General features: G+C 39.1%; 1 protein-coding gene across 4 annotated transcripts in view; it reads left to right on the top strand.

Moving 5' to 3' along the window:
• OCRL (OCRL inositol polyphosphate-5-phosphatase) overlaps positions 1-25,891 on the top strand; it is a 47,608-nt gene that overhangs the window by 16,488 nt on the left and 5,229 nt on the right. For 2 of the 4 annotated variants that reach the window (XM_058536692.1, XM_058536690.1), the window contains exons 6-20: positions 150-239; positions 940-1,060; positions 1,149-1,310; positions 2,516-2,617; positions 3,139-3,253; positions 4,388-4,504; positions 4,609-4,796; positions 6,805-6,916; positions 8,596-8,705; positions 10,225-10,360; positions 14,447-14,557; positions 15,205-15,370; positions 15,634-15,869; positions 22,924-22,947; positions 25,681-25,797. In XM_058536692.1, the coding sequence (XP_058392675.1) occupies positions 150-239; positions 940-1,060; positions 1,149-1,310; positions 2,516-2,617; positions 3,139-3,253; positions 4,388-4,504; positions 4,609-4,796; positions 6,805-6,916; positions 8,596-8,705; positions 10,225-10,360; positions 14,447-14,557; positions 15,205-15,370; positions 15,634-15,869; positions 22,924-22,947; positions 25,681-25,797 (1,907 nt within the window). Of the gene's footprint in view, positions 1-149; positions 240-939; positions 1,061-1,148; positions 1,311-2,515; positions 2,618-3,138; positions 3,254-4,387; positions 4,505-4,608; positions 4,797-6,804; positions 6,917-8,595; positions 8,706-10,224; positions 10,361-14,446; positions 14,558-15,204; positions 15,371-15,633; positions 15,870-22,923; positions 22,948-24,501; positions 24,891-25,680; positions 25,798-25,891 lie in introns of those variants that run through there. The other 2 variants (XM_058536693.1, XM_058536691.1) reach the window with 2 other exon arrangements.

Consider the following 25,891-nt stretch of genomic DNA (forward strand, 5'->3'; position numbering starts at 1 on the left):
AGCTGCCTTCATTTTCTTAGTCTCTTCCTTTACATTCAAGAATGCTGCTGGCCCCTGCGTTTGAGTGCTGAGTGAATGGCTTTTGGTTATGGTAAATTCCACTCAATGGAGGGCTCCCCAGTTTCTGACCATGACCCTTATCTCTCCAGCTCAGTCACAACTTCTTGTTCCAGAGCAAAAGGACTCATCCAGCTGGTACCAGAAATTAGACACTAAGGACAAACCTTCTGTATTTTCAGGTACTGAAAAGATTCTTTTTTCCCTGGTTGCTATGATCACTGCCTAGTCAATAGATTTTATCTGGATGGATAAGATAATGTGGATTAATGTGAATGTCAGACACCTTCTTCTATGGAGTGGCTTTATCAAGTCCATGCCAACTGACTGATGTTCATTTCTGATCCTTTCTGTGGCATGTCAGCTCTTCAGGAGCCAGCTTAGCAGAGTGGTAAAAAGTGCAGGCTCCAGGGCCAGACTGCCTGGGTTTGAATCCCAGTTTTACTACTTACTAGTTATAGGACCTTGGTCAAGTTACTCAACAGCTCTGAGCTTTTGTTTCTTTTTCTATAACATGGGAACAGTTTTATTAGTACTGACTTCACGAGTCTTTGTGACAATTAACTGAGATAATGATACAATCCCTTACTATCAACCAGGCATTGTGCTAAGTCTTCAGTAAATGTTAGCTCTTATTATTCAGGTTCCAAATTAACGTAAATTAAAATTGTTCTAGTTAATATGTCAGTCTTTCAGGGACATATGTGCTTCTTTCCCCAATCTGAGTTATCACTACCCTTATGATCAAACTTTCTGTTTGGTGATGCCACTGAGCAAATAGTAATCAAATCAAAACCGCTGATCGAAGTGAAGCCCTATATATCCTGGATAAGTTGGATGTTACCTTTTTCTCCCTCTGACTCTTGGTTCTGTGTCCTTCAGGGCTTCTTGGATTTGAGGATAATTTTTCATCTATGAATTTGGACAAGAAAATAAATTCACAAAATCAGCCTATGGGGATTCATCGGGAACCCCCACCCCCGCCCCCTTCGGTGAATAGAATGTAAGTCGTATGTCAAAACATATTTCCCATGTAGGAGACTTTCCTATTTTAGGCAATTTCACTTTTGAATTTCTCATTTATTTGCTAGGCTTCCACGTGACAAAGAAGCTTCTAACAAGGAACAGCCCAAAGTGACCAACACCATGCGGAAGCTCTTTGTACCAAATACCCAATCTGGACAGCGCGAGGGTCTCATCAAACATATCCTGGCAAAGCGAGAGAAAGAGTATGTGAACATTCAGACTTTCAGGTTAGTCTCTCTTCTACCTACTGAGGTATAGCAGAAAATGGCCTTTTGATATGTAAGGCATTTGTTTAATTAGCTTAATTAAAAATCAAAGCATAATAAAAAGGAACGGTCAACTGATTCAAGCCCTTGTCTCTATGCTGGTCTATAACATACATATCCAAAACAATGCAAATGTTGTAATTTCCCTTGGATTTTCTAACTACTGATGATACCACGTCTACTAATGTTTCTGTCCACTCTTAGAGAACCAGGTCAAGCTTACATGTACTAGAGAAATATCCCCTGGCACATTGCATAAACAAGTGTGTCTATCTATATGGCCTGCTGAAGTTTTTCCTGCGAGTATTGGAAAATTAAAGGCCACCATTACTTTTCTAGATGTTAACTTACTTTGGTAGGTTAACTAAAGAAAGTTTCACTCAGTCCTCTTGATTGGGAGATCTGTCTTGGATTCTTTCCTCTATATTATATTTTTCATTTCACCTTTACTTGTTGATATCTTCTTTTCTGGATCCAGTCTGTGTGGTGGGTGCTGTGGTGTGGCGTGTATCCCAATGTGCAAAGCAGCAACGCTTTTCTTTATTTGTGAACAGCATGTACCCTTATAGTCCAAGATTCCACTCCCATCTGCTATCCCATTATGCCTCATTTATTCTAATTCAATCATAACTATATTCCAATGCTAAAACCTCCAGTTCCTCATATTCTCCGTGATGCTTATATTTGTATGTAAACAGTTAAGACAGTCATGAGTTTTCCCTTCTGCTTTCCCCCTTGATACTATATCTGCCTCAACAGAATTTCCTACACAGATGTCCTTGTAATCCTTTGGGAAGTGAGTTTTTGGATTCAACTACCGCTCCCTGTGGAGCAGTTATCCGTATTAGATGCGCTTACCTCTTTCCCATCCACAAGCTCTCCCTTCAAGTCTGAGTTTAGATGGAGTCTGACTGAAAGGAAATGTGGTGTTTTTTAAATAGAGACTTGGTTCTTTTGTGTAGGTTCACCTAGTGTAAAATTTAGAGAGAATAAGCCCACTGCCTTTGTGTTCTACGTGAAAGGTTTTTCTTATGTGTGTGGCAAAACATTTTGAGAAATTATGTTGGCTTATTTTGAACATACCCTTGTATAGAAGTGATGAGAGAACTTCTGTTGGTTCATACTTGACCTTTGTTTTCAAATTATTTTTTGGTATTATGTATTAGATTTTTTGTTGGAACTTGGAACGTGAACGGCCAGTCTCCAGATAGTGGGTTAGAACCTTGGCTGAACTGTGATCCGAACCCTCCTGATGTCTACTGCATTGGGTAAAGAACACGTCTGCAATTTCCTTTTGGCTCTATATTTGGTGTTAGTTTACATGACACTTTGCCCTCCTTTTTTCTTTAAACTATTTGGTAAAACCTACTGTAGACTATATATGAGAGTTAACTTATAGGTCAAACTTGTGCGATCAGAAAGGAACGCTATCTAAAATGGTGTAAGGAAGCATCTAGTCCTCTCGAAACCCATAGAAAACTATATTCTTCCTAGAAACTGAGACTTGAGGTCAGTTCTAACAGTGACTATTTCTATATATAAGCAAAACTCTACTGTTATCCCTTGTGGAGGTTTTTTATGTTTTACATAGCCTGTGCATATACTTGTGGAGAGTCTTGCAAAAAGAAAGCTACTTGTCTTTACTGATCACCTGGGTCAACAGAGCAGTTCTATAAAATTTCTCTCTCTCCCATTCCTTTTTTCAACTAATGTCTCAGAAAATGGGACAAGAGGTAGTCAGAGATAATTATGGGATATGTATAGATCTCACATCCTCTTGTTTTCTCAGATTCCAAGAGCTGGACTTGAGCACAGAAGCCTTTTTCTACTTTGAATCTGTGAAGGAACAAGAGTGGTCCATGGCTGTGGAGAGGGCTTTGCATGTCAAAGCCAAGTATAAGAAAGTAAGCTGCAATTATTTATCTTTTTTAGTATAAAACTAAATAGAACTCGCTAGGAGTTTTTCTGTTATCTGTAACTTGTTCCAAAAGAACGGTTTAATTGAATTCTTCCCCGTGTGTAATACTGGAATAGGGCAAACTAATCCTATATACCTGTTTCCTAGAAAAAAATTTCCCTAAGCTTTCCAATCCTATATTTTCTTTGCTCAGGTAGCTTTTAAGAGAAAAAAAGAACTTTATTGTTCTCATAACAATAATTAACTCAAAATAACTACATATAAAGTAACTGATTTGTGCAGTAAGAGTTTAAGATTAAAATTGTTCACTGAAATGGTCAGAACTGGATGTTCAAACAGAAAAGCAATTTGCAGCATGTGGATGCATCGGGTATGCTTTGGAATCAGAGCAAGAACAGAAGTGTTGTGGAATTGAAATGAGTTCTAAACTTGGTTGTAAGTCACGAGGAAAGTTGACTTTAGCAAGGTGGGCCAATTTGTTGGTCTTTAGAAGGCACATAGTAGAGGCTACCAGAAGAGTTATTTTAATTACAGGGCTACCATACTAAGCCCTTTAAAAGGAGTCATCTGTCTGAGTAGTTTTTGTCCACATCTTCTAGCAGTTGATATAAGTAATAAAACTCCTGAAGATGCTATTCCTCTCATATAGGTCCCTGACTAATGTGTTTTTCAGAAATGTTTCTAGCTCTAGTTCACAGACCTTAAAATAATAAAAGTAAAAAGGATTGCTATTTTATAAATTTTAATTTCTTAGGAAATTGGAAATAAGAAACTAGGAAGGAGAGGCAAAAGGAACAAACTGGGATAGAGGCTTTATATTTATTAATTGAGTTTTTAATGCTGCCTACTCCTGGTAGGCTAAAAAGTGATTAAAATAATGGATCTAGAGCTGAGTGTACTTGTTGTCCCTAAAGACTTTTAAGTCTCACTGGTCAGAGCCAGATTAAAGCTTCCCCAGAGAAATTTTGTTTCCTCTTTATGGAGTCCACTGGGAAATTAGAGGATTTGGATTCAGATTTGGACATTGTTATGTCTTATTGGTGGAAAATCAGTTGTGGGACGTTAGATATGTGACAAAGAGTAGTAACATGAACCTTTTCTAACTCCCTGGAACTCATAGGTTCAACTAGTCCGCCTTGTTGGGATGATGCTCCTGATATTTGCCAGAAAGGATCAGTGTCGATATATCCGTGATGTTGCTACAGAAACAGTTGGAACTGGAATCATGGGGAAAATGGTGAGTTACTTTGGAAATGAGCCTGATTATTATTTGTGTCGGCGTGAAGTTCAATTGCTAGTTGTGTCTTCGTACTAACTGTGAATAATTACTCTTGCTAACAGGGAAACAAAGGTGGGGTAGCTGTGAGATTTGTATTTCACAACACTACCTTTTGCATTGTCAATTCCCACCTGGCTGCCCATGTGGAGGACTTTGAGAGAAGGAATCAAGATTATAAGGACATCTGTGCACGAATGAGTTTCGTGGTCCCAAATCAGACCCTCCCACAGCTGAACATCATGAAACATGAGTGAGTGGTTAAGTCTCCTTTAGCCTTTGAGTAGGGGGGCTGAGAAGAGATTAAACGTGATGAGAGACTGTAGAGCTGTGAAGAGTGAGGGATTATCATTTAGGGGTTGGGGTCACGAAGAAGAGCGAGTTTTTGAGGAATAGCAGATTCACTGAGGCAGAGAAATCAGGTTTGCCATCATTGGAAAGGTTAGCTCTATTAGTGGGCATCTAAGAGTAACACTAGCTGGGGTCTGTCATTTGGAGTCAGTTTTTATTGTTTTTTACTATAAAATAGAAATATTCATTGTAATTGTAATAAAATATAAAATTAAAAGTAAAAATCTCTCATTTCTTATCCTCTACTCTCCCCAGCCAGCCCCATCTCCAAAGGAAACCATCGTTAACAATTTGGTGTGTATTCTTCTAGAGTTGTGCTGTCCACTGTGACAGCCAGTAGCCATAGGTGGCTATTGGACACTTGAAAGTAGCTAGTCCAAATTGAGATGTGCTGTAAGCATAAACTGTACACCTGGATTTCAGAGACTACTTAGTGGGGAAAAATTGTAAAATATCTCAATTTTTTAATATTGATTACATGTTGAAATGATAATAATTTGGATATGATGAGTTAAATGAAATTTATTGTTATTTTAACTTGTTTCTTTTACTTTTTAAAGGCAGCTACTAGAAAATTTAAAATTACATCTGTGATATGCATTACATTTCTTTTGAATAGTGTTGTTCTAGACTTTTCTCCATGCACATACAAGCACACACATACTCGTTATATAGGACTATATTATTCTATTTATTGTGGATCTCTTTCTAAGCCAGTATATTTATGTATAGTCACCTTATTTTAATGTCTGTGAATCATTAAGAATAGGGGTGGTGGAGATTTAAAGACACTAATGGATCAGCAGGATAATATAAAGAGAAAGGTTAGTAAAGAATGGGACATAATAAGGATATGAAGCAGAAATCAATTGAGGGATGGATTGGGTGGTAGAAAATGATTAGTTATAAAGAAATTAATACTGGTAATTAAAATTCTGAGAGGGTGATGTGATTTGGAATAAGTGGTTTGAAATGGGAATTAGTAGGAAAACAAAAGATAATTTAGGGGTAGTAGAATCAGTACAGAGTAGGGTAACTGAGGAGAGAGTAGGGAAGGGTAGTGATATCGGCCTGTTTCCATATTGTCACAACAATTAAGATCATATGGAATTCTGTTTCACGGTAGTAAAATCAAGGCCTTGACATTAATGGTCATAAAGTTGCCCTGAAATTCCTTAAATTTATTTCCCTAGGATTCCAGAAATTTCCTGTTGCATTTAAGATTGGCAAAGAGACCCATTTGCGACTTGAGATAGCTCACAGGAGAATCCATTTTGGTGTGGTGATTTCAAGGTTTCCCCTGTGGGGCTCTCAGCACACCTAGGGGCCTGTTGCTGTGATAGGGAGCCTGAGGAGCCCGTGGCATGCCAGTCTCCTTTCTGCCTGGGACTTGGACTTCAGATCTGGGGCAGGGCTAGACAGATTGGCTATAGCCGAGAGCCGTAGACATACTTTTACTGGTGGGCCCTGCTTGGGAGAGCTGTCATTCAGACCACGCAGACCTTAGTGGAGAGCCTGCAGAACGTCAGGGCTCAGAGAGGCAGAAAACGTTCAGATTCTCTTCCCCTAGAGACCTGGCAAGCAGCCAGGCAAAATTTTGAAGCTAGTCCAGCAAATAAACTCCATGCTTCTCTCCGGCTGTTAACTCCTTGTCTTCTGAATCCCATACATATACTATGTTTCCCCATCTGTGTTCTTCCTATGTGGAGTGCCTTTCCTCCCACCTATTTTGTAATCCCTATTCCCTCTCAAGTGTTGATAATACTTGCCCCCAAAGGATAGTTACCCCTTGTCAGATAGTGATAAATGAATCCTTATCAACCATCTATCCATTTTGCTTCTCTCCATTCTTCACTGATTTTTTTTTCCTGCTAATTGCTACTTTTGTTCATATATTTCCTGATCCTCAGTGTTGTCATCTGGTTGGGAGATTTGAACTATAGACTTTGCATGCCTGATGCCAATGAAGTGAAGAGTCTTATTAACAAGAATGACCTTCAGAGACTCTTGAAATTTGACCAGGTAAGTAAGTTTTCATTTTATAGATACTTTCCTAGATGGCTGATAAAATTGTTAGGTTTATGAGATAGATGCATGGGAGGTGTGTCTTACTCTAGAAATAGATGGAAAGGTCTCATTGTCTTGCGAAAACAGTGTGACTAGTGATGCAATGAATACACACAAGGTTTGTAGCACTTATATTAAGTACTTGGATGGGAGGAGGGGAGATAATGTTAGTGATAAAAGTAAACATAACATTTATTCATTAAGTCTGTATCAAGAAGAGATTTCAGAGATTTGTATAAATGAGTTGGAGAATGGGTGGGGTTAATTGGAGAACACTTCCTGGAGGAAGTGAGCCTTCAGCTATGTTGATGTGGTTTGGCAGATGAAACAGGGAAAGCTGCTCTATGATTACTTGGCAGGCTTAGCAACAGCTTGGAGGTAAAAGAGGGAGGCCCTGTGAGGGGATTGGGAAGCACAGAAGAGAAGTTTATCTGGGATAAATAGCGCAGGTTGGGATCTGATGGGAACTGATTGAGAAGTTGGGGCAAGCGGGTTTATAGATGTTAAAACCTGTGGGAAGGGGCCGGCCCCGTGGCTTAGCGGTTAAGTGTGCCTGCTCCGCTACTGGCGGCCCAGGTTCGGATCCCGGGCGCGCACCGATGCACTGCTTGTCCGGCCACACTGACGCGGCGTCCCACATACAGCAACTAGAAGGATGTGCAACTATGACGTACAGCTATCTACTGGGGCTTTGGGGAAAAAAAAAAAGGGAGGATTGGCAATAGATGTTAGCTCAGAGCCGGTCTTCCTCAGCAAAAAGAGGAGGATTAGCACGGATGTTAGCTCAGGGCTGATCTTCCTCACACACACAAAAAAACAACCTGTGGGAAAAGCATTGATTCGGTAACATTTATATAAAACTTGATGTTCAGGAACCTAGTTTTCCATAAATTTGCCTCTGAACCTGGCAAATGACTTACTTGAATTCTTACTTCAGTTTATGGATACTGACTACCAAAAGTGAATGCTTCTTATTGAGGGAAGAAAATGTTTCAACTGATTTGGGTGTCTTTAAATCTTTACGTGAACCTTTTTGACCTTCAGACATAGTCAAAATTCAGGTGTTTTGCAGTAGAATGGTCTTTGCAGTGAGCCTTTCTTGGCTGTGCCTTCCTTCACATTGAGATTGGCTGGCTAATTTCTTTGCATTTCTTCCTCTATCTTGCCTCCAAAGGGGGTATAGTTGGAATAAATTCTGAGTCTTGTGTAATTCTGGTAAAATATTAGAGTGAGGATAACTTTCAAAACGATCTGTCACTATTGACTGAATTTGGCTTTTGGAATTAGCCATTCAACATTTGTGTGCGTTTTTTTAAAATTAAAATTGTGCTAAATGGTTCCTGTCCAACTTCAGGGAACTTGTGATTATTCAGATTTCATTTTTCCATTTTACCCGACCACTATTAGCAATAAAAAATAAACGATGCACTCATAATGAGAAGCCTATCTGTGGGTGAGTTTAGATGCTATAGAAATGGCAAGATTTAATTCATAAGGTATAGAAATTTTATGTACGTACTTGGACATTTGCAAAGGCTGTGGAACTAGATACTTAGTAATGGCTGATCAACCTGATTATTACTTATATTAAGATGGTGTTACCCTGCTTATGTAGTGCTTCTTTCTATCTCTAGCTAAATATTCAGCGCACACAGAAAAAAGCTTTTGCTGACTTCATTGAAGGGGAAATCAAGTTTACCCCCACTTATAAGTATGACTCTAAAACAGACCGATGGGATTCCAGGTAAAATAATAAGAACCTCCTCATGGAATAGGTTAAGGCCTGAACTTATTTCTATTTCTCCATATTGGTGAAGGGCTAGGAATTTTTTAGGTCATGGCAGAAGCAGATATAAAAACTTAATGGCTCGGTGCGATTACAAAAGAGTTTTTAATTCACGTGTACTCAAAAGTGAGCTTATCCTAAGAAAGTTTACTTCTATGTCAGGACTGTTGAAGTTTTGTGGGCTGCCTGCAGTGCCTCATTTCTGTCACCTCAGCAAACTTGCGTAGATTTTTACCTTCCTGATCTCACCCCTATTTCCTTTTCCTTACCTATTGCCCTGTTCTGTTTTTTTCCAAACTGTTTCTCAACAATTTAACTGAGGACACCCAAAGCTGAAAATAAAGAGCCATGAAAGGTTCTTCCAGCAGAGTGGGTCTCAATCCTGAATACACATTAGAATCGCTTGGGGGACTTTTGAAAATACTGATGCCTGGGCCCGACCTCTGCAACTGCCAGAGAAAGCTGAGAACCACTGTCTAGGGGGCCCTCTGATTTCCTAATATCCCCCAGTAAAGTGCCCCTCTCAGTACGTTCCTGGTATGTATTTGTCTTCTACATACTATTTATTTCTTTGTTTCTCGTGGTTTCCTAGCTGGCTGAGCCCAGAAGCCTAAAAGAGAAAGAATCCCTGGGCATATTCAGCTTCTTTAGACTCAGAGAGCACTATGGTGGGATGGGGAGGAGTCTGTATCCCTGTGCTCTGAGGGAGCTAGTCAGCAAGTGAAAAGTGACACCTGACAGATCTTGTACACTTTGCCTTGTTTCTTCCACTCACCTGACTGGGGAGTCAACTGAAGAGCTACTGATAAGAACTTATTTGTGTCACCTTCTGGATCAGGTGTACAGGGTATTGCTTATTTTAATAGAATGATGAATAGGCTTTTTCTCTACCCTTGGTATTCTATGGGCTCTTATATGTTCAAACTTGAATACTTAGATGTTAGTTCATCCCTATTAGAAGAAGCTAGACTTATACATAAAAGTCCAGGTTTAAAGGAGAAATCTCTGCTGTTACTCATCTCCAGAGACTAAGCCCATTCTAGAAATAGAAGATTGGATTTTTTAGATTTTATTGTCTATCTGTTGTAAAGTGTCATTGCAGTTCATAAGCAAAGGAAGGGGAAGGGTTCTGGATATAATCCTGACCTGAGGATATTTTAAGAAGGTATTATATTATACCACCGGGGGAACATTGTTGAAAATGTAATCCTAATCTTAGAAGCACCATCTATTCGTTCATTAGATAACTATTCATTGAACACCTACTTTGCACCAGATCCTGTGCTAGGGACTGGGAATTCAGTGGCAAAACAAACAGTCCCTTCACAGAGTTTGCAATATAGTAGGGAAGATAATAGTTGGAGTCATTAGAGAAGAAGCATATAACAAGAGGGCCTAACCCAGGTCTGAACTAGTGTGGTAGGTATTACATTCTTGTGTGGTATGTTCTCTTTATAATTCCTTTCTTTATTTACAGTGGGAAATGTCGGGTTCCAGCCTGGTGTGACCGAATTCTTTGGAGAGGAACAAATGTTAATCAACTTCATTACCGGAGTCACATGGAACTGAAAACCAGTGACCACAAGCCTGTTAGCTCCCTCTTCCATATTGGGGTAAACACTTGTTTGTTCATTCATTTGTTTGTGTATTAAGTATCTATTCTTAGAGCATTATTTAGACTCAGAGCAGATCAGTAATTCAGTGAGCCATAAATGTTTCCATAACCAAATAATCATTTGCAGCGTTGAGAAGTTAGTGCCCTCGACCCTCCTAAATGCTGTCCATATGGCTCTTAATGCTCCAAGCCAGTTAGTGACACAGATGTTTCTCCTGCTGCATAATGGCTGGGTAGTAACCTTAGCCTCCTAAAGTCGTTATACATAAAGAAGAGTTCAAAGCTAGGTTTTAAAGGATGAGTAGCTTTTCATCAGCTAGATAGTAAGGAGGGGAAGCACCGGGAGAGAGGTTCCAGATGGAGGGGTGGGGACAGCAGGAGCAAAGGCACAGACTGGTCAGGATACAACCAACTCACCAACTCTGTGTATTATCTTAAGAGGTATATTATCAGCCCTACTATAGTGAAGTTTTCCTGTCCAGGAGCACAGGTTTTAAATTTTTCTTTAACTTTAATGTATCCTGGGCTGGATTAGTGGCCAATTATTTATTTTTTTTGTCTCTGTTGTAAGTAAAGTTTTTGTTTTCACATTGTATGTTCTAGCTGTGTGTTATTAGTGCGTAGGTTATATCTTGGGATCTCATTGGTTTAATTTATTAAAGCTAGTACATTTAGATTATTTCTTGTAGATTTTCCAGACCTGCGGTTACATAATCTGTCAGAATCTATATAGTGCAGTGCTTGATAGGATCGGCTTTATAGCTAGACTGCTTAGATTTGCATCCCAGCTCAACCGCTTTATGTGTATCCATGGAAAATTTATGTAACATCCCTATGCCTCACTTTCCTCCTCTGTAAAATGGGGATAACAATGGTACCTCCTTAAGATTAATGAGGTAAGATATGGGAAGAGCATAGCAGGGTAGATTTCTTTCCTCTATATATGTCGATTTTTTGGGTTTCTGAGATAGGTTATCACCAACATGTCTTATCCTACTCCTGTCTTAAAGGGGAATGACTTTGAGGCTTTTCCTTTATGTACAAAATTACTTCTTGGTCTTAGAAAAGATTCTAAATTTTATTGAGGCAATCGTGACTTGACTTTTGTCCATCTTGGTATTTTAAAATAATAATAATAGTAAATATTCCTCAGAAAGTAGCTAGTATGTGCCAGAGACTGTGCTAGGAAATTTACACACATCTCATTTACTCCTCACAGCAATGCTTTGAGTTAAATATTTCTCATTTAACAGATGAACAAATGGAGAACCAACGAGTTTAAATAACTTCTTTATGAGCATTCAGCTAGAAGGAGAGCTGAAATTCAAATCTTAAGTCTAACTCCCAGGCCTATAGATGCTCTTTCCACTACCCCACAATGCCTCTATAGTTCCAAAGACCTTACTGACTAGATATACCCTCAGCTACTACTTTCAGGCTACCTAATTTCTAGTTGTGTACTTGTGGGCTGCCCTGTTTTCTTCGTTTGAGTTTTCTTAAACCATTTTTAAAAAGATGTCTTTCCCCAGACAGACACTAACCTTTTTGGTTTAATCAGCTGTGTTTCAGTTTTTGTTTGTATTTCTTTTCAGAATCTTGGAATATTTGTAATACTCCATACATATTAATCCAGAGCTCCCAGCAAGATATTTAAAATTTTTCCATGATTCCTGTTTATTTTTGTGTATCTTCAATAAAGGTCTCCCTTTCTAGTTTTTAATACTTTAGAATTACACAGGAATTCAAAAGTGCTTTCTCTTTAAAATAAAAAAAATTTAAACAAAATTTACAGATAAAGCTGAAGTTCTTCAATCCCTGTTCTATTCTCCACTCCCACCTTTGCCTAAACCCCCACTCCCCAGACCAGCTATCCTTAGGAATTTATATCTTTCTGGACCAGTACTGTCTAATAAGTCTTTCTGTGATGATGGGAATGTTCTAGATCTATCCTGTCCAGTACAGTATCTACTAGCTGCAGGCAGCTGTTGATCACTTGAAGTGTGGCTGGTGCAACTGAGAGAACTGAATTTTCAATTTTGTTTAATTTGAAGTAATTTAAATGTCCATATGTGGCTACTGGCTGTTATATTGGATAGCACAGTTTTAGACCTTTGCATATGCTTTTCTGTTTACCCATACATAATATAGTATTGTTTTGTATGTTGGTGTGTAGATATCATAAATGGTCTCATACTATATGATTTGGTCTGCAACTGCTCTTTTTTTAATTCAATAGTGTGTCTTGGAGAGCTATCCATGTTATTACATAAAGATCTAGCTCATTGTATTTTTTCTTAATTCCTAATTTTGTCAATAAATTTCCTTTTCTAAAATGGGTGTATCAGGTGGTGACATTCTATGGTGTTTTTCCCCTTCATTATCCTTGTTGTGCCATTAAGGGCTATGATCATGATATCCCAGTGAGAAAAGCTTTGATTTTATTGAGTAACCACCCCATATTTTGGACTCTTGGACATGCTGTGATTAGAGGCCTTAAAAACCACATTATTTTTTTTTTACCACCATTGGCATCAATGACTTTTAACAAAGGGGCCAAATGCTCAGTGGCCAGTTAACTTCAGAAGACTTGCTGTGGGCTAGCTGAGGTTAAGCTGAGATAGGGTTCCCACCCCTGCTTTTGGTGAATGGGATCTGTTGCATTGGTTCTCACATTTTGGTGGACATAAGAATTGCCTAGAGAGCTTTAAAAAACGCAGATGCATGGACCCCATCCCTGGAGTTGTGATCGGTAGGCCAAGGCATCTGCATTTTTAAGACCTATCCGAGTTGATCCTGTTGCTTACCTCATATTTCAGAAAGGGTCTTACACTAGAGGTCCAGATATCACCTCTGGTATTAACTGTGGCAGTGAGCAACTTAGTTGATCTTTTTGTATCTCAGTATTCTCAACTATCAGGAGAAGAAGAATCCTTGGCTTTGGTAGCCTCACAGGTTGTTGTGAAAATAAGATGACATATGTAAAATACTTTTTGAAATAAAAAGTTGTAAAATTTTGTAAAAGTAGTGAAAAAGTATAAAATTCCTCTTAACCTAACACTATAGTATGAACCCTGGTGACACTAGTGATTGCTTGCTCCTCAGTTCTCTCATCGTTATGGTTCAGATATGTAAAAACCTTCCCAGTCTTTGAGATATTTGGCTCGGCCTCAATGTTCTTATTGTCCACATTTGCATTACAACCTCTACGTGTGCCTCAATCTTTTTCTTTTTTTTTTGACATTGAATTTGTGAAGTTCTCTATTCTAAAAAGAAACTGGGATCTCAATAAGTTAAAATGCTATGTTAATTGTGTTCATTTTTGGCATCAATATGTATGAAATTTTAACAAAACACAGCTATATTAGGAAGCTGAAAGTGCTGTGTCAGGTGGGAGATTTTTGATCTATTGGTCAAGATGATTTGTTTCTCTGTTGTCACACTTGCTCTAATCCAGGGCATTTTGGGTCAGCCATTTTCTAAAATGGCCATAGGTTCCATTTACTAACGTACCTTTATCATATAACCTGAGCTTGCTTTAATCATTTTTCTGCTGTTTCAACACTTTCTGATCATTGTTAGAAATAGTAATAGGTATGTTTTGACACTGTCATTTTGTGCAGCACAGGAAATCATTTTTACCACAATCGTCACATTTTCTCCACCACCAAATAACTTATCAATGGAATGAGAAAATATTCTTCCCAAATATTTATTATTGCCAGGCTTCTTAGCACAGAGGTTTAAACTTTTTCAGGAAGTTATCCAATTAACCTTACCTTTACCTTAAAGGGTGTGATTCTGTAATGCTTAGTGTAATTTATGTTTGTTTTAGTGACCTTTTAAAAATTGTTAGCCTCTTAGAGATATATAAGTTGAGAGCACATAAGACTGAAACAAGGATCTCTTTTCTTTCAGGTAAAGGTTGTGGATGGAGTGAGATATCAGAAAGTGTATGAGGATGTTATTTGCACCACAGTTTATTTTAAATGATTGCTGTAATGACTAGTTTTAAATTGTTAGGTAATCTCAAAGGAAGATGAGCTAAGAGTATGTAAGACTGAAAAGAGGGTTCATTTTCTTTCAGGTGAAGGTTGTGGATGAACGGAGGTATCGAAAAGTGTTTGAAGATAGTGTACGCATCATGGACAGGATGGAAAATGACTTCCTTCCTTCCTTAGAACTCAGCAGGAGGGAGGTGAGCAAAAATACACGGCTGCCCCATTTACTGCCCATCGTGGTTAGCCCAGGCGAAATCATGTTACTTAGAGAAGGCAACATAGCAAAGTGGTGAAGACCATCTATGCTTAAGTCAAACTGCCTCCATTCCAGTCCTAGCACTGCCATTTAGTAGATGGATGACCGCAGGCAAGTGCCTTACCCTCTCAGCCACAGTTTCCTTTTCTGGATAAAGGAGTGGCTGCAAGAGTTACACGAGTTAATACATGCAAAGCTCTTAAAACAATGCCTGACACAAAGTGAGCCCTCAGATGTTAGCTGCTCTAATTTAATATTTCAGAGTTGCTGGTTAATTCGTATCGCAGGAACCAGGTCTTGGTCATGGGATGAACACCCTGACCCAAAGTTGGGTTATCCACTTAGGATCCCAGGAACAATCAGAGTAGCCTAGAGAAGTAGCAAGAGCTACCTAAGTCCTCCTCTGTCGGTGTGAGTATAATAATATTTGAGAGAGGATGGTGTACAGCTGGCTCAGTTGGTGAATGCATACGGCAGTTGCACACCTGGTTAATAATTACCTTATTCTTTATTCATATTCTCTATGGAATAATCCAACTGACTTCCCCTACTAGTGATGCATGTTTGTGTCTGTCTGTTATTCCCCAGTTTGTGTTTGAGAATGTGAAGTTTCGGCAACTACAAAAGGAGAAGTTCCAGATCAGCAACAATGGACAGGTTCCCTGCCATTTTTCTTTCATCCCTAAACTTAATGACAGCCAGTACTGCAAGCCGTGGCTTCGGGCTGAACCTTTTGAGGGCTACTTGGAGCCAAGTGAGTTTTCCCTTTACCATTGTCTTGCTTGCGATGTACCATCTCCTTATGACTCTCATCCCCTCCCTTTGTTTAACTTCCTGTTTTCTAACCACACGTCTCTTACCTTCACTGTCATTATATTGGGGTACCTCTTTTGTTTGTCCAATCTTTTCTTCGTCACTTGATGATTTTTTAGAGGACACTTCTTCTGTTGGTTCTCATCCCCTTTTTGCTTTTCCACTAGAAGTTTCTGTTACCATGTGTCCTCTCTTACATTTCAGATGAGACAGTAGACATTTCCCTTGATGTGTATGTCAGCAAAGACTCTGTGACCATCCTGAACTCAGGGGAAGATAAGATTGAAGATATTCTTGTCCTTCACCTGGATCGTGGCAAAGATTACTTCTTGACCATCAGTGGAAATTACCTCCCAAGTTGTTTTGGTACATCCTTAGAGGCTTTGTGCCGAATGAAAAGACCAATCCGAGAAGTTCCTGTTACCAAACTCATAGACTTGGTAAGAAACATCCTAAGACGTGAACCTCCTTTAGGTATACTTTTCACAGTATTTAAGTGATGTCCTCATTGTCTCTGTGCTTTCTGTTTTGGCAGAGGGTGGGGGTGTGGGGGACTGTCAAGTGATAAATAAGAATAAGAATGTCACTTTACTCTAGACTACTTTCATTAGATTAAGCCTAAAAGGAAAGAGGAGAGGGTAGTCGGCAATTAGCTCTTGTCAGGAATATGATAGATAATACTAAGTTCACCAAATTAGATTGAAGGCTCCCTTCTCAAAGATATAGTGCTTATTTGTTATGCTCTTCATACTGTCAAGTTACTTTGGCATAAATTAGCATGTATGTGAGGTATAGTAAGTGGGGGAGGCTGTATTCTCTTCATGAAACATATGGGAAAATTGAGGCACAGAGACGATAACTTGTCCAAAGTGGAATAAGTTAGTATCAAATCTGTCACCCAGATTTTCTGACTCCTAGTCTAGTACTCCTCACTCTATTAACGTATCTAATCGAAGTCAAACTTGGCTGCTTGTTGCAGCCCAGATACCTGTAAGTGACCCTGCCTCAGAACCCCCAAGGGTCCTTACACAATTACAGGTCCCTCCCCCGGCTCACCTCTGGCAACAGAATCAGAATCTCAGGGTGTGGGGCCTAGGAATATGCATTTTGTCAGCATCCCAGATGATTATAGTGTGCATTGAAGGTTGTCATATGTTTAATGTGACTCACTAAAGAAAGGAAAGGAGTAGGATTTCCCTTCCTTGACCCCAAGCTATAATATCAGTGTTCTTATGGAAGAAATGCTTATTATCTTCAGTAACATGAATTGATTTAGGAACAAGTTCATCCTATTAAGAACTTTTCTTCTAAATGAAAATATTGTTGGATTTATGTGTAGACCTTTTTGGGCTATAAAAGGATATTCTTGGTCTTTTACCAAAGAAAATTAGGTGACATGACAGCCATATGTTATCATTGCCATTAGTATTCACATTGATCCTTTCAGCCTGCCAGAGCAGTGATTGTATCATCTAGCAGGGAGGGCTAGACCGGCAGGCAGGCTGCTGGCTTGTCTGAGTATGATCTGTTCTGTTGCCATAGAATTGTTTTAGCTATGACTCAGATGGCAGATTAAAACACTCAGTCCAGTCCCAGCATTCTTTCTTGGAATTATGCTTGTTTCCCTAGAGCCCTCATGACTAAATATATTACCTCTGAGAGAGAACCATTTTCTTCAGAAATTCATATCCTGACATTCTGTTGTTTTTCATGATTCTTGTTTTTTATTCTACCATCATATTCCTGTCTTTCAAATTTAGTATTTTACCTTTTAGAATATATTCTAAACAAAATTGTTTCCCTTTTTTCCCTGCCCCCTTTCCTCTATACCAACAACTATTTCCCAGTTTTCTTTTTCCCAATTTTTTTGTTATGAAAATGGCAAATGTGCAGAAAAATTGAAAGAACAGTACAATGAATACACACATACCTTACATACATATAAAGACTATACATTTTTTTGCTGTACCATTTGAAATTAAATGGTGATGTCACTTCACCAGTGAACACTTCAGCCTGCTTCTCTTAAGAAAAAGGACAACTTCTATATATAAATACAGTATCATTCTTACACCTAAGAAAACTAGCCAGTCCATATTCAGATTTCTCCAGTTGTCCTAAGAATTTCTTTTATAGCTTTTTTAAAGCCAAAATCTGATCTGGATTCATGCAGTACATTTGGTGAGGTCTCTGCAGTCTCTTTTAGAGTAAAACAGTTCTCCCTTTTTTTCCTTTAATGATGGTGACTTTTTAAGAGTCCAAGACAGTTGTCCATTTCCTAAATTTGTCTGATTGTTTTCTCTCAGTAATTTTTTAAACTGATCCTTTCATACTCCCTCTTCCCACCTTATTTCCTATAACCTGGAACCTAGCTTTATTTTTGGCCAGAGTTGGTAGAGGTATTGTAATACCTTTTACCCTAATTGTCCTGTGTTCAAGTGACTGAAAGGAAGCTCAACCAGGATAAAAATATTTTATTTTATTTAAAATATTGTCAGATAATTCAACCACGTTTGACCATAAATATGAAGTAGCCAAAATATTTAATGGAGTTAATGGCTCTGTAGGAAGCCGTTTTCCTTATTTTTGTGTACAAATGATTCAACGTTTAAAAAAACAGAACCCTAATCATTTTTACATTAAAAAATTGCTGAGTTCTTATTAAATTATATGTGTGTGGTCATCATTTATTCTTTTAAAGCTTTTATTTTGTAGCTTTTAGGATTCTGATTCTTTTCACAGCCTTTTGCATTTCAGTGTTATTTAATTCCTGTGTCTCATTGTTGAGGAAATTATCCATATTAGTGTGGGGCAGCAAAGGAGAAATCGAAGATTAGCTTGTACCCCATTCGTAATACCTTCCCACTCTGTTTTGACTTGATTTTGACCTTCTGAAATGCTTGCTTAGGTTTGTTCATGTTTGTTCCAAGACCCAAGATGATATTTCAAATCCCATGAGACGATGCTATTAATAATGGTACTTGTTGTCTTCTATTGTATTATTTACTCTAAAATTTTGATGAAAACAGAAATGAGTTCAGTGCCTGCATTGACTCTCCATGTCCTGTTTCAGAAAGATTCTTGTGCCACACCCTCTTCCCACCAAATGCCGAATGAAGTAACTGCATAAGTCCTTTTCATTCTTCCTGCCCATATAGCTAAATTCTAAACCCAGGTTAATAGGGAGTTTGGTTAGAGATAATCTAAACATTAACTGCCTTTACTGGCTAATGTCCAGTGTGTTTGGTAAGTCAATATTTTGGAAGGTCATTTAGAAAATCCATAAGAGTTATGGAGCTTGTAATGTGTATTAACAATAGAGTCCTGTTCTGTTTACTCAAGCCCTTATATGCCATAAAAGCTTATTGATTGACCAGCTTATCTCCGGAAAAATAAGTCTCAGAATCAGCCTATTTTGGCCTTAATGAATATTTGATACATGTAACATTAACATGACTAGAAATAAGTTCACCACATAAGAATAAAGTGGACTAGAAAAGTGACTTGGGTTTCACCATAGAAGTATTTTGAATCAAGTCCAAGTATTTAAGAAACATGTATTAATATATTGAGTGAGCAATCTCTTCCAGGCGTAAGGGACATTATGAATAAAGGTTAGAAGGTGAAAGTGAAAAGACTGTGTATGAAAAATTATAAGATTTCCCTTGGAAGAGTGAAGATTAAGGATAAGAGTGTGTAAAGCTGCTTAGGTAGGGTGAGGGCAGGGGATAGCGAGTCTCAAACTCAATGGATGGGTTTATGCTGGAGGGCATCTAGAACCATCAGAAGGCTTTGATGAGTAGTATGTGGTTGTAAAGTGACACATTTGGAGGAACATTCTGGTGTTACTTGTAGACTGGACTAATGGAGAGGAGACCAGGCTTGAACTCGCCAGATCTGGTTTGGCTTGTAAATACAGAGATGAAAAAAGTTGAGGGATGAGTGGGCAAACTATGTTTGCTTGGGGACATGTCTATTAGAAGCATTATCAAAAATCTGAAATAACAAGAATAACAACTTGGTGACTAATTCATCCTCAGTGCTCTCTCTGCTGGGTACTTACTTTGTCTTACTGATCTAACCACTCATTTCTTATCCTGTTAGATGTATGGTATTTGTGTTTCTTCTCTTTATATTTCACATGAACTAATTTTTTCTGGAACTTCAGTAGCCGGTCAGTTTTCCGCTTTTTATTTTTAAATTTGAATCTGCTTCTAAATGACTCTTTCACGTTATTTTAGCTGCATTTACCACCAGGAAAATTCCCCTAAGGGTGAATATTGGGGTGAAGAGTGATTTGCAATGCATTTGTAGTGTGCCAGTGTTGCCCCACTTGGGGAATCCTGAACTAGGTGCCCTTTTTTAATGCGATCGATGTGTAGCCTTTTGCAGAGAGTGGGCAGGTCAGTTGAACTAAGTGACTAGCAGCAACCTTAGGACTACCTTAGGAGTATGCTGTTTATTAGTGAGAGCTAAGTGGTGTCTCTATTTTCAGAGTGGAGCCTAATGTTGAAATAAATGCAATTTAGATCTACTTTATGCCCTAGCCAGAGAAGTAAACTCTCAATGTAAATCTGCTGCCCCTCCACTGGCCTCTAATCAAAGTCCTTTTGAATCTTCTTTCACAGTTTTCTCTTGTATCGATTCATTTTTTAAAAATATTATTTTCCCATTATTAGTTAAGGTGTTTACTCTCTCCTTGACCTACCTTGATAGCCTTTTAACGATTCCCTTTGCCTCTATCTCCCTACCCTTCCATTTTTCTTCTTCAGGGCTGTGGGACTGATCTTTCTGTAATATAGTTCTGGGGCCTATCACTTCCTTGCTTAAAGGTAGTCAGTGGCTCCCTCATGCCTGCTGAATGCAATCCAGATTGCTTTACCTATCATTCAAGGTCCTTCAAAGTCTGACTTCAACATAGCTTTTCAGATTTATTTCCTGCTCTTTTGTCAACATCCCTCCATGCTCCCCACAAATCAGATGACTAACTTTTCCCTAATCTCACCTTGTGATTTACCTACCTTCCCGCACCTTTGTTTATTTCTGCCCCTTCCACCTATAATGTCCCCTCTCCATTTCTACCCTTTAAAATGCTGTGAATCTTTTAAGAGCTAGTTAGGTCTCATTTGTGAAAAGTCCTCTGAGAGCCCCAGCTGAAAGTCATCTTTCCTTCCTTTGAACTCCTGTTTTGTTTGTTTGTTTGTTGTTTTAACCATTTATTGAGAACTCATATTTGTGAGTTATAACAATGTCAGGCCATAAATTCTGAGACTCCTTACCCCAACTCAGTTGCAAACTCAAGCCAGGGACCCTGTCTTTCTCCTCTATGTAGTCTCATTTCTCATCCCCGCCCCCGCAAAGGCATTTTGTACCATGCCTTGCACTGGTAGATGGTCACTGCTCAAAGAAAACTTCTTTGAGGGCCTGGTTTGACAGGTTTAGTATGTAAAAACTCTGCCTAGTTTTGCTCATCGTATCATGTGGCATGTATTCATGGGAGGGAAAATAGAGAAGTCTCTCAGACAGGCGGATTCTCTATTTGTTAATAAATAGTCCTAAATTTTAGAAAAACTTGTGCTCCAAAATGGTGTTAAGTTACATGTTTGGCACTCTGAATTAACTTTCACATTAAAAAGCATTGTAATTACAATACTGTAAATACTGTATACTTTATGAGGCACTATTACTCTGGTTATTTTTATTTCATTTTATATGTGGTATTTAAAAGTTTAGGTAAACCCACAAAAGCATATTTAATTCATAATGTATCTAATAATACTAAAAAACCTACCCAGCATATATAACAGTTGTTCGGGGGAAATGCATTCAGTGTTACCACTTGGAGTGTCAGGAAACACGTACTCCCTCACTCCCTCAGCCCCCAGCACATCTCTGACAGGAAGATGGAGATTTTGCCTTTTTCTCTCAGACCTGAGATGTGTGATTTGTACTCAGGTTCTTGGTGGCCCATGGCGGGATTGGGAGGATTCCAGTTGGGAGTTTTTGGGGAGGTGTGAGGAGCTTTGAGAGACCCAGGCCTTCTGCTGGCATACTGCACCACCACTGCCCCACCACCTCGGGTTTTAGGCTGCTTCCCTGTCCCTATGAGGTAAATATTATTATCCTTGTTTTAGAGATGAAGAAACTGAGGCTTTACAAAGTTTAGCAACTTGCCCGAGGCCTGTACAAAATTAATATCAGGCAGAACGAAGATTTGTACCCAGAACTGTGTAACACCAGCGCCTGTGCTCTTTCCACTAACCATGGTGCCTTATAACTGGAGTTTCTCACTGTCTTTAGCTTGCTATTGAGTGGTACGTTCTCACAGCTTTCCCCTGCCTCTCTGTCCGGGAAGCAGTCAGATTGGCCTTTTTGAGTTGTCTAAGGAAGCATAGTGGTAATGACTGTGGAGTCAGACATGAGTTCTAATCCTGATTCTGCCCCTTACTACCTAATAGCATGACGTTGGGCAAATAATTTAACCTCTCAGAGCCTCAGTTTCCTCATCTGTAAAATAGGAATAATATCTACTTTGCACATGTGTCCAGACTAACTGACATCGTATATGAGCACTTTGCACAGTTCCCACTCATGGCAGGTGCTCTCTTAGTGGTGCTGTAGTTATTGTTGTTGTTATTGGATTGTAATAATAGCACAAAAGGCAGAGATGATTAAAAAGGTACCTTCTTATCATTTCACCACATATGTAAATTAAACCATCATGCTCTATACCTTAAACTTATACAGTGATGTATGTCAGTTATTTCTCAATAAAACTGGGGGAAAAACTTAAAAAAAAAAAAAGTACTTTCTTCCCTGCTTCTCTTATTTCTGTTAGACCCTATAGGAAAACACAGTAGGGGAGAATGATGGATATTCTGGTCCACAAAGGTCTGAAATGACATTAATTTACATTTCAGAAGGACCTCCAAATTGGGGACTCTGGGGACCTTTGAGAAGGGGAGTGGGTGTGTGGAGATGGAGAGGAGTGTGGGGTAATGCTTAGGAGGCTAGCTAGAGTGAGAGGAATGGCAGTGGAGGGGAGGCAAGCTTACCATCTCCTTCCGAATGGCCATTGGCTCACAACCAAATCCTTCCACCGATGTGCAGTTAGGGTGAGGTGAGAAACCGCACAGTGCAGCAGCAGGGCCTGCCTCCAAGCAGCACGTGAAAAGAAGACATCAGTGGGCGTGTGGGCGGGTCAGCTGGCAGCTGCCAAAGAAAACAAAAGTTTAAGACTGCACATGTGTATTTCTTAAGTGATAGTCTCAATAAACTGCGCAAAAATTTGGTATGCATAATAGAGAACTTTGCATATGAGAATGTGTTCCTTTTTCAATAATCATGATTTATCTGAAGAATTTAAAGCTGTTTAAAGCATATGTATGTAGTAAGCTAGTGAGTTCTAATAATACTGATCTGTTTCTAATTCTGTAAATTAATTCTAATCATTTTCTGTCTATCAATGACCTTCTTTTCCTGCTCTGCTCTCAGGAAGAAGACAGCTTCCTAGAAAAGGTAATGCAATCCGCTGGTGGTTGTGCGTTTCCCTGTGCTTGATTAACACTTAACTGTGGTCCCTGGAATTTGTCCCTTGGGCTTTCCCATATCAGAGACCTTTAACTCCATGAGAATCCCCCAAATTCCCACCAGCTGTCTTAAAGTGTGTCTGAAGTACAGGAAAGATATTTACTGCGCTGGTCAAGTCATTGAGACCCAGTAGATAAAAGCAATAGTACTCAAGATTCCAGACTTATACTTTTGAAATGAGAAGTAACTAAAGAGCTGTCTTGATGTATCTGAAAGCTCATGAGGTAGAGGAGGGTACCACTTAACTGTCTTCCATTTCCAATGATAGTAAAAACCAGAAGTGGATTTCTGTTGCAGTAAGAGTGATTTGGGGTTAGTGATAATAATGATTAATTACTGAAAGAATACACAGATATGGTCAAGAAATAGAGCATAGAATGGAATCATAGAGCTGAACAAGATCACAAGGGATCATCTGTCCAGCTCTCTGCCTTCAGACAGTGTAAGGTGTTTTCTCCATTCTAATCGATGACACAGCCAAGGCCCAGGAATGTTGCAACACTCGCTAAAGTCATAGTGCTCCTGACATTAAGGGTGTGAGGCGGAGGGGACTAGCACCTGGGTGTCTGAATGCCTAGTGAAGGAACCTAGTGAAGCACTCCTACAGTGCTTTGCTGCCTCTCCATCTTCAAGCTGGCGAGTGCCTGGCTCCACACAGGGCTATCAAGTAGAGAAACATGGGCTTGAAAAGCATTCTTAAAGCACTTCCACACGGTATCTAACGTGCCCTCCTCATTTGATGGAGTTTAATGTGTTTTGATGGTGGGGCTGGCATACTGTTTTTGTGCTTTAGTTTTTAGACAAAGTGGGCCTGGTTTCTCTTTGAAAATTAGAGTTCAGGATAATTTGTAGACTTTTTAAAAAGTATTGTTTCTTGTGCATGATCTTTCTCTAGACTTCACAGGCGTTAAGTATGACATTTCATATTATCACACATGAATTTGAAAGTGGATAGTGGATGATGTGTATAACCTACTGACATTTTATTAACCTTTTTAAACCACAAAGGATTGTGACAACTCTGCTTCCCTGCCCTTCCCTGGTAATAGCAGGCTGTGTTCTGCCTTTTCATCTTGGACAGTGCCTTGTGTTGCCTTAATGCCTTAGTACAGGAAAAGTGCCAACTGGATGTCAGATTTTTTAAAAAGTCCATGAATCAGTGCTGAATAATTTATACATGTAAGTTTGGAGGCATCTGCTAAAGAAGCTGTCCATGTGTTGCATTTGGTGCAGAAAGTGAGCAGAGTGCATTGTGGACAGTGTTTTGCCTCAGATATCACGTGGATGCCTGGATTTAATACTTGCAACCGGAAAGAAGTTAGTGGTGGAGCCATTGACAGAAGTTCTGCCAGCTATAGGGAACATGAATATCAAGTGATAGAATCCCAGGGAAAGAAAGGAAGGAAGCAAAATTAATGTGAAGAAAATAGATTTTAAATGGTAACTAACTGTCATGCTCCCCTCTCTTCCTCATTCCCTTAGAAAGGCACAGCGGCTTTAAAGGTCACCGATGCTTACTGAAGAACATGTTAAGAAGAGCCATCAGCTCTGCTCTAGTGTACACAGTCTCTGAAAGTAGTAGTGAAATGCTTCTTTTCTTTCCCTTAGCATGACATGACTGGGGGTTGTGGATGGAATTTACAGAATTTCCTAAAGTTGAACGTACATAATATATGACCTTTAGCTGGAGGTGGAGGAGGGGGAAAGATGCAAAAAATTAGTCACCATTTTCTCCACTACGATTTTTCTGAAGGCTGCCTTCAGATGCCTTTTAACCTATTTCAGACATCTTTTTGACATAATTTAATTTATAGTTGACTATATAAACATAAGATAATTGAGTTTATTCCCCAGCCATTTTCAAATTCAGATTAATTGTTGATCTAATTTATGTCACTTCTGGGTTTTTCTCTTAGATTCTTTCAGGAGAATCTAACAGAAAGTAGAAAGATAGGTGAAAGGCATCAAAGCCCTGAGAAATCCTTGCTGAGCTGTTAATACAAAGAATAATTTCTGGACTCAGACCCTGGACAGTTTCATAGTATTTCCAGCTCTTGGTATGATGGGATCTTAAGGCTTATGAGTTTTAGTGCCTTAAGATTAGATCTTCTATCAAGCTTGAAATATTCACGTATGTATGTCTAATGTGGAGAATTGTCTAATTCCTGAGGACCAGAGAACCTCATTTAAATCAACAATGAGAAGTATAGTGTTTGTGGTGAGACCTGAAGGAAGAATAAGTTCAAGTCAACAAAAACCGAAGTAGATGCTGCTCTCTCAAAGTACTATATTAACAATTGTAATTTAATGGTCCACAAGTTTCCGGTGGTGTGTGGACTCTACCGTGACTGTATTGCTGGAGCACTGGTTCTCAGTGTCACCCTTGAAAGGATTTACAACATCTGATGCATCCATGTGATAAACATAATAAACCCAAGTGAAATGCTTAACGGTTAAGTGAAGCATCTAGAAAAGGAGATCCTTTAACTGTGGGAATCAGTATTGAGTGCCCTCTGACCAGGGCTGTCCCCAGTGAGAAAAGAACGAAAAATCATGAGATGAAGATCAAATTATACCCACATAAGCAAGATTTGAAGATTAAATTACACACAGAAGTTTTTATTGAGATGCCTTTGATTCTCATCCCTTTTCATCTATTAGGAGAAATCCCTTCTGCAGATGGTTCCCTTGGATGAAGGTGCCAGTGAGAGACCCCTTAAGGTCCCCAAGGAGATCTGGCTTCTGGTGGATCACTTATTCAAATACGCCTGTCACCAGGTAGGTGAGAGTGGGCCTGCCCTGCAGCTTTGAAAGGTATGTGAGTCCAGTGGGAAATGATAATACCTCGTGTCAGTATAGTGCTTTTAACTTT

This window comes from Diceros bicornis, chromosome X (genome assembly GCF_020826845.1).
Source record: "Diceros bicornis minor isolate mBicDic1 chromosome X, mDicBic1.mat.cur, whole genome shotgun sequence".
NCBI classification, from domain to species: Eukaryota; Metazoa; Chordata; class Mammalia; order Perissodactyla; family Rhinocerotidae; genus Diceros; species Diceros bicornis.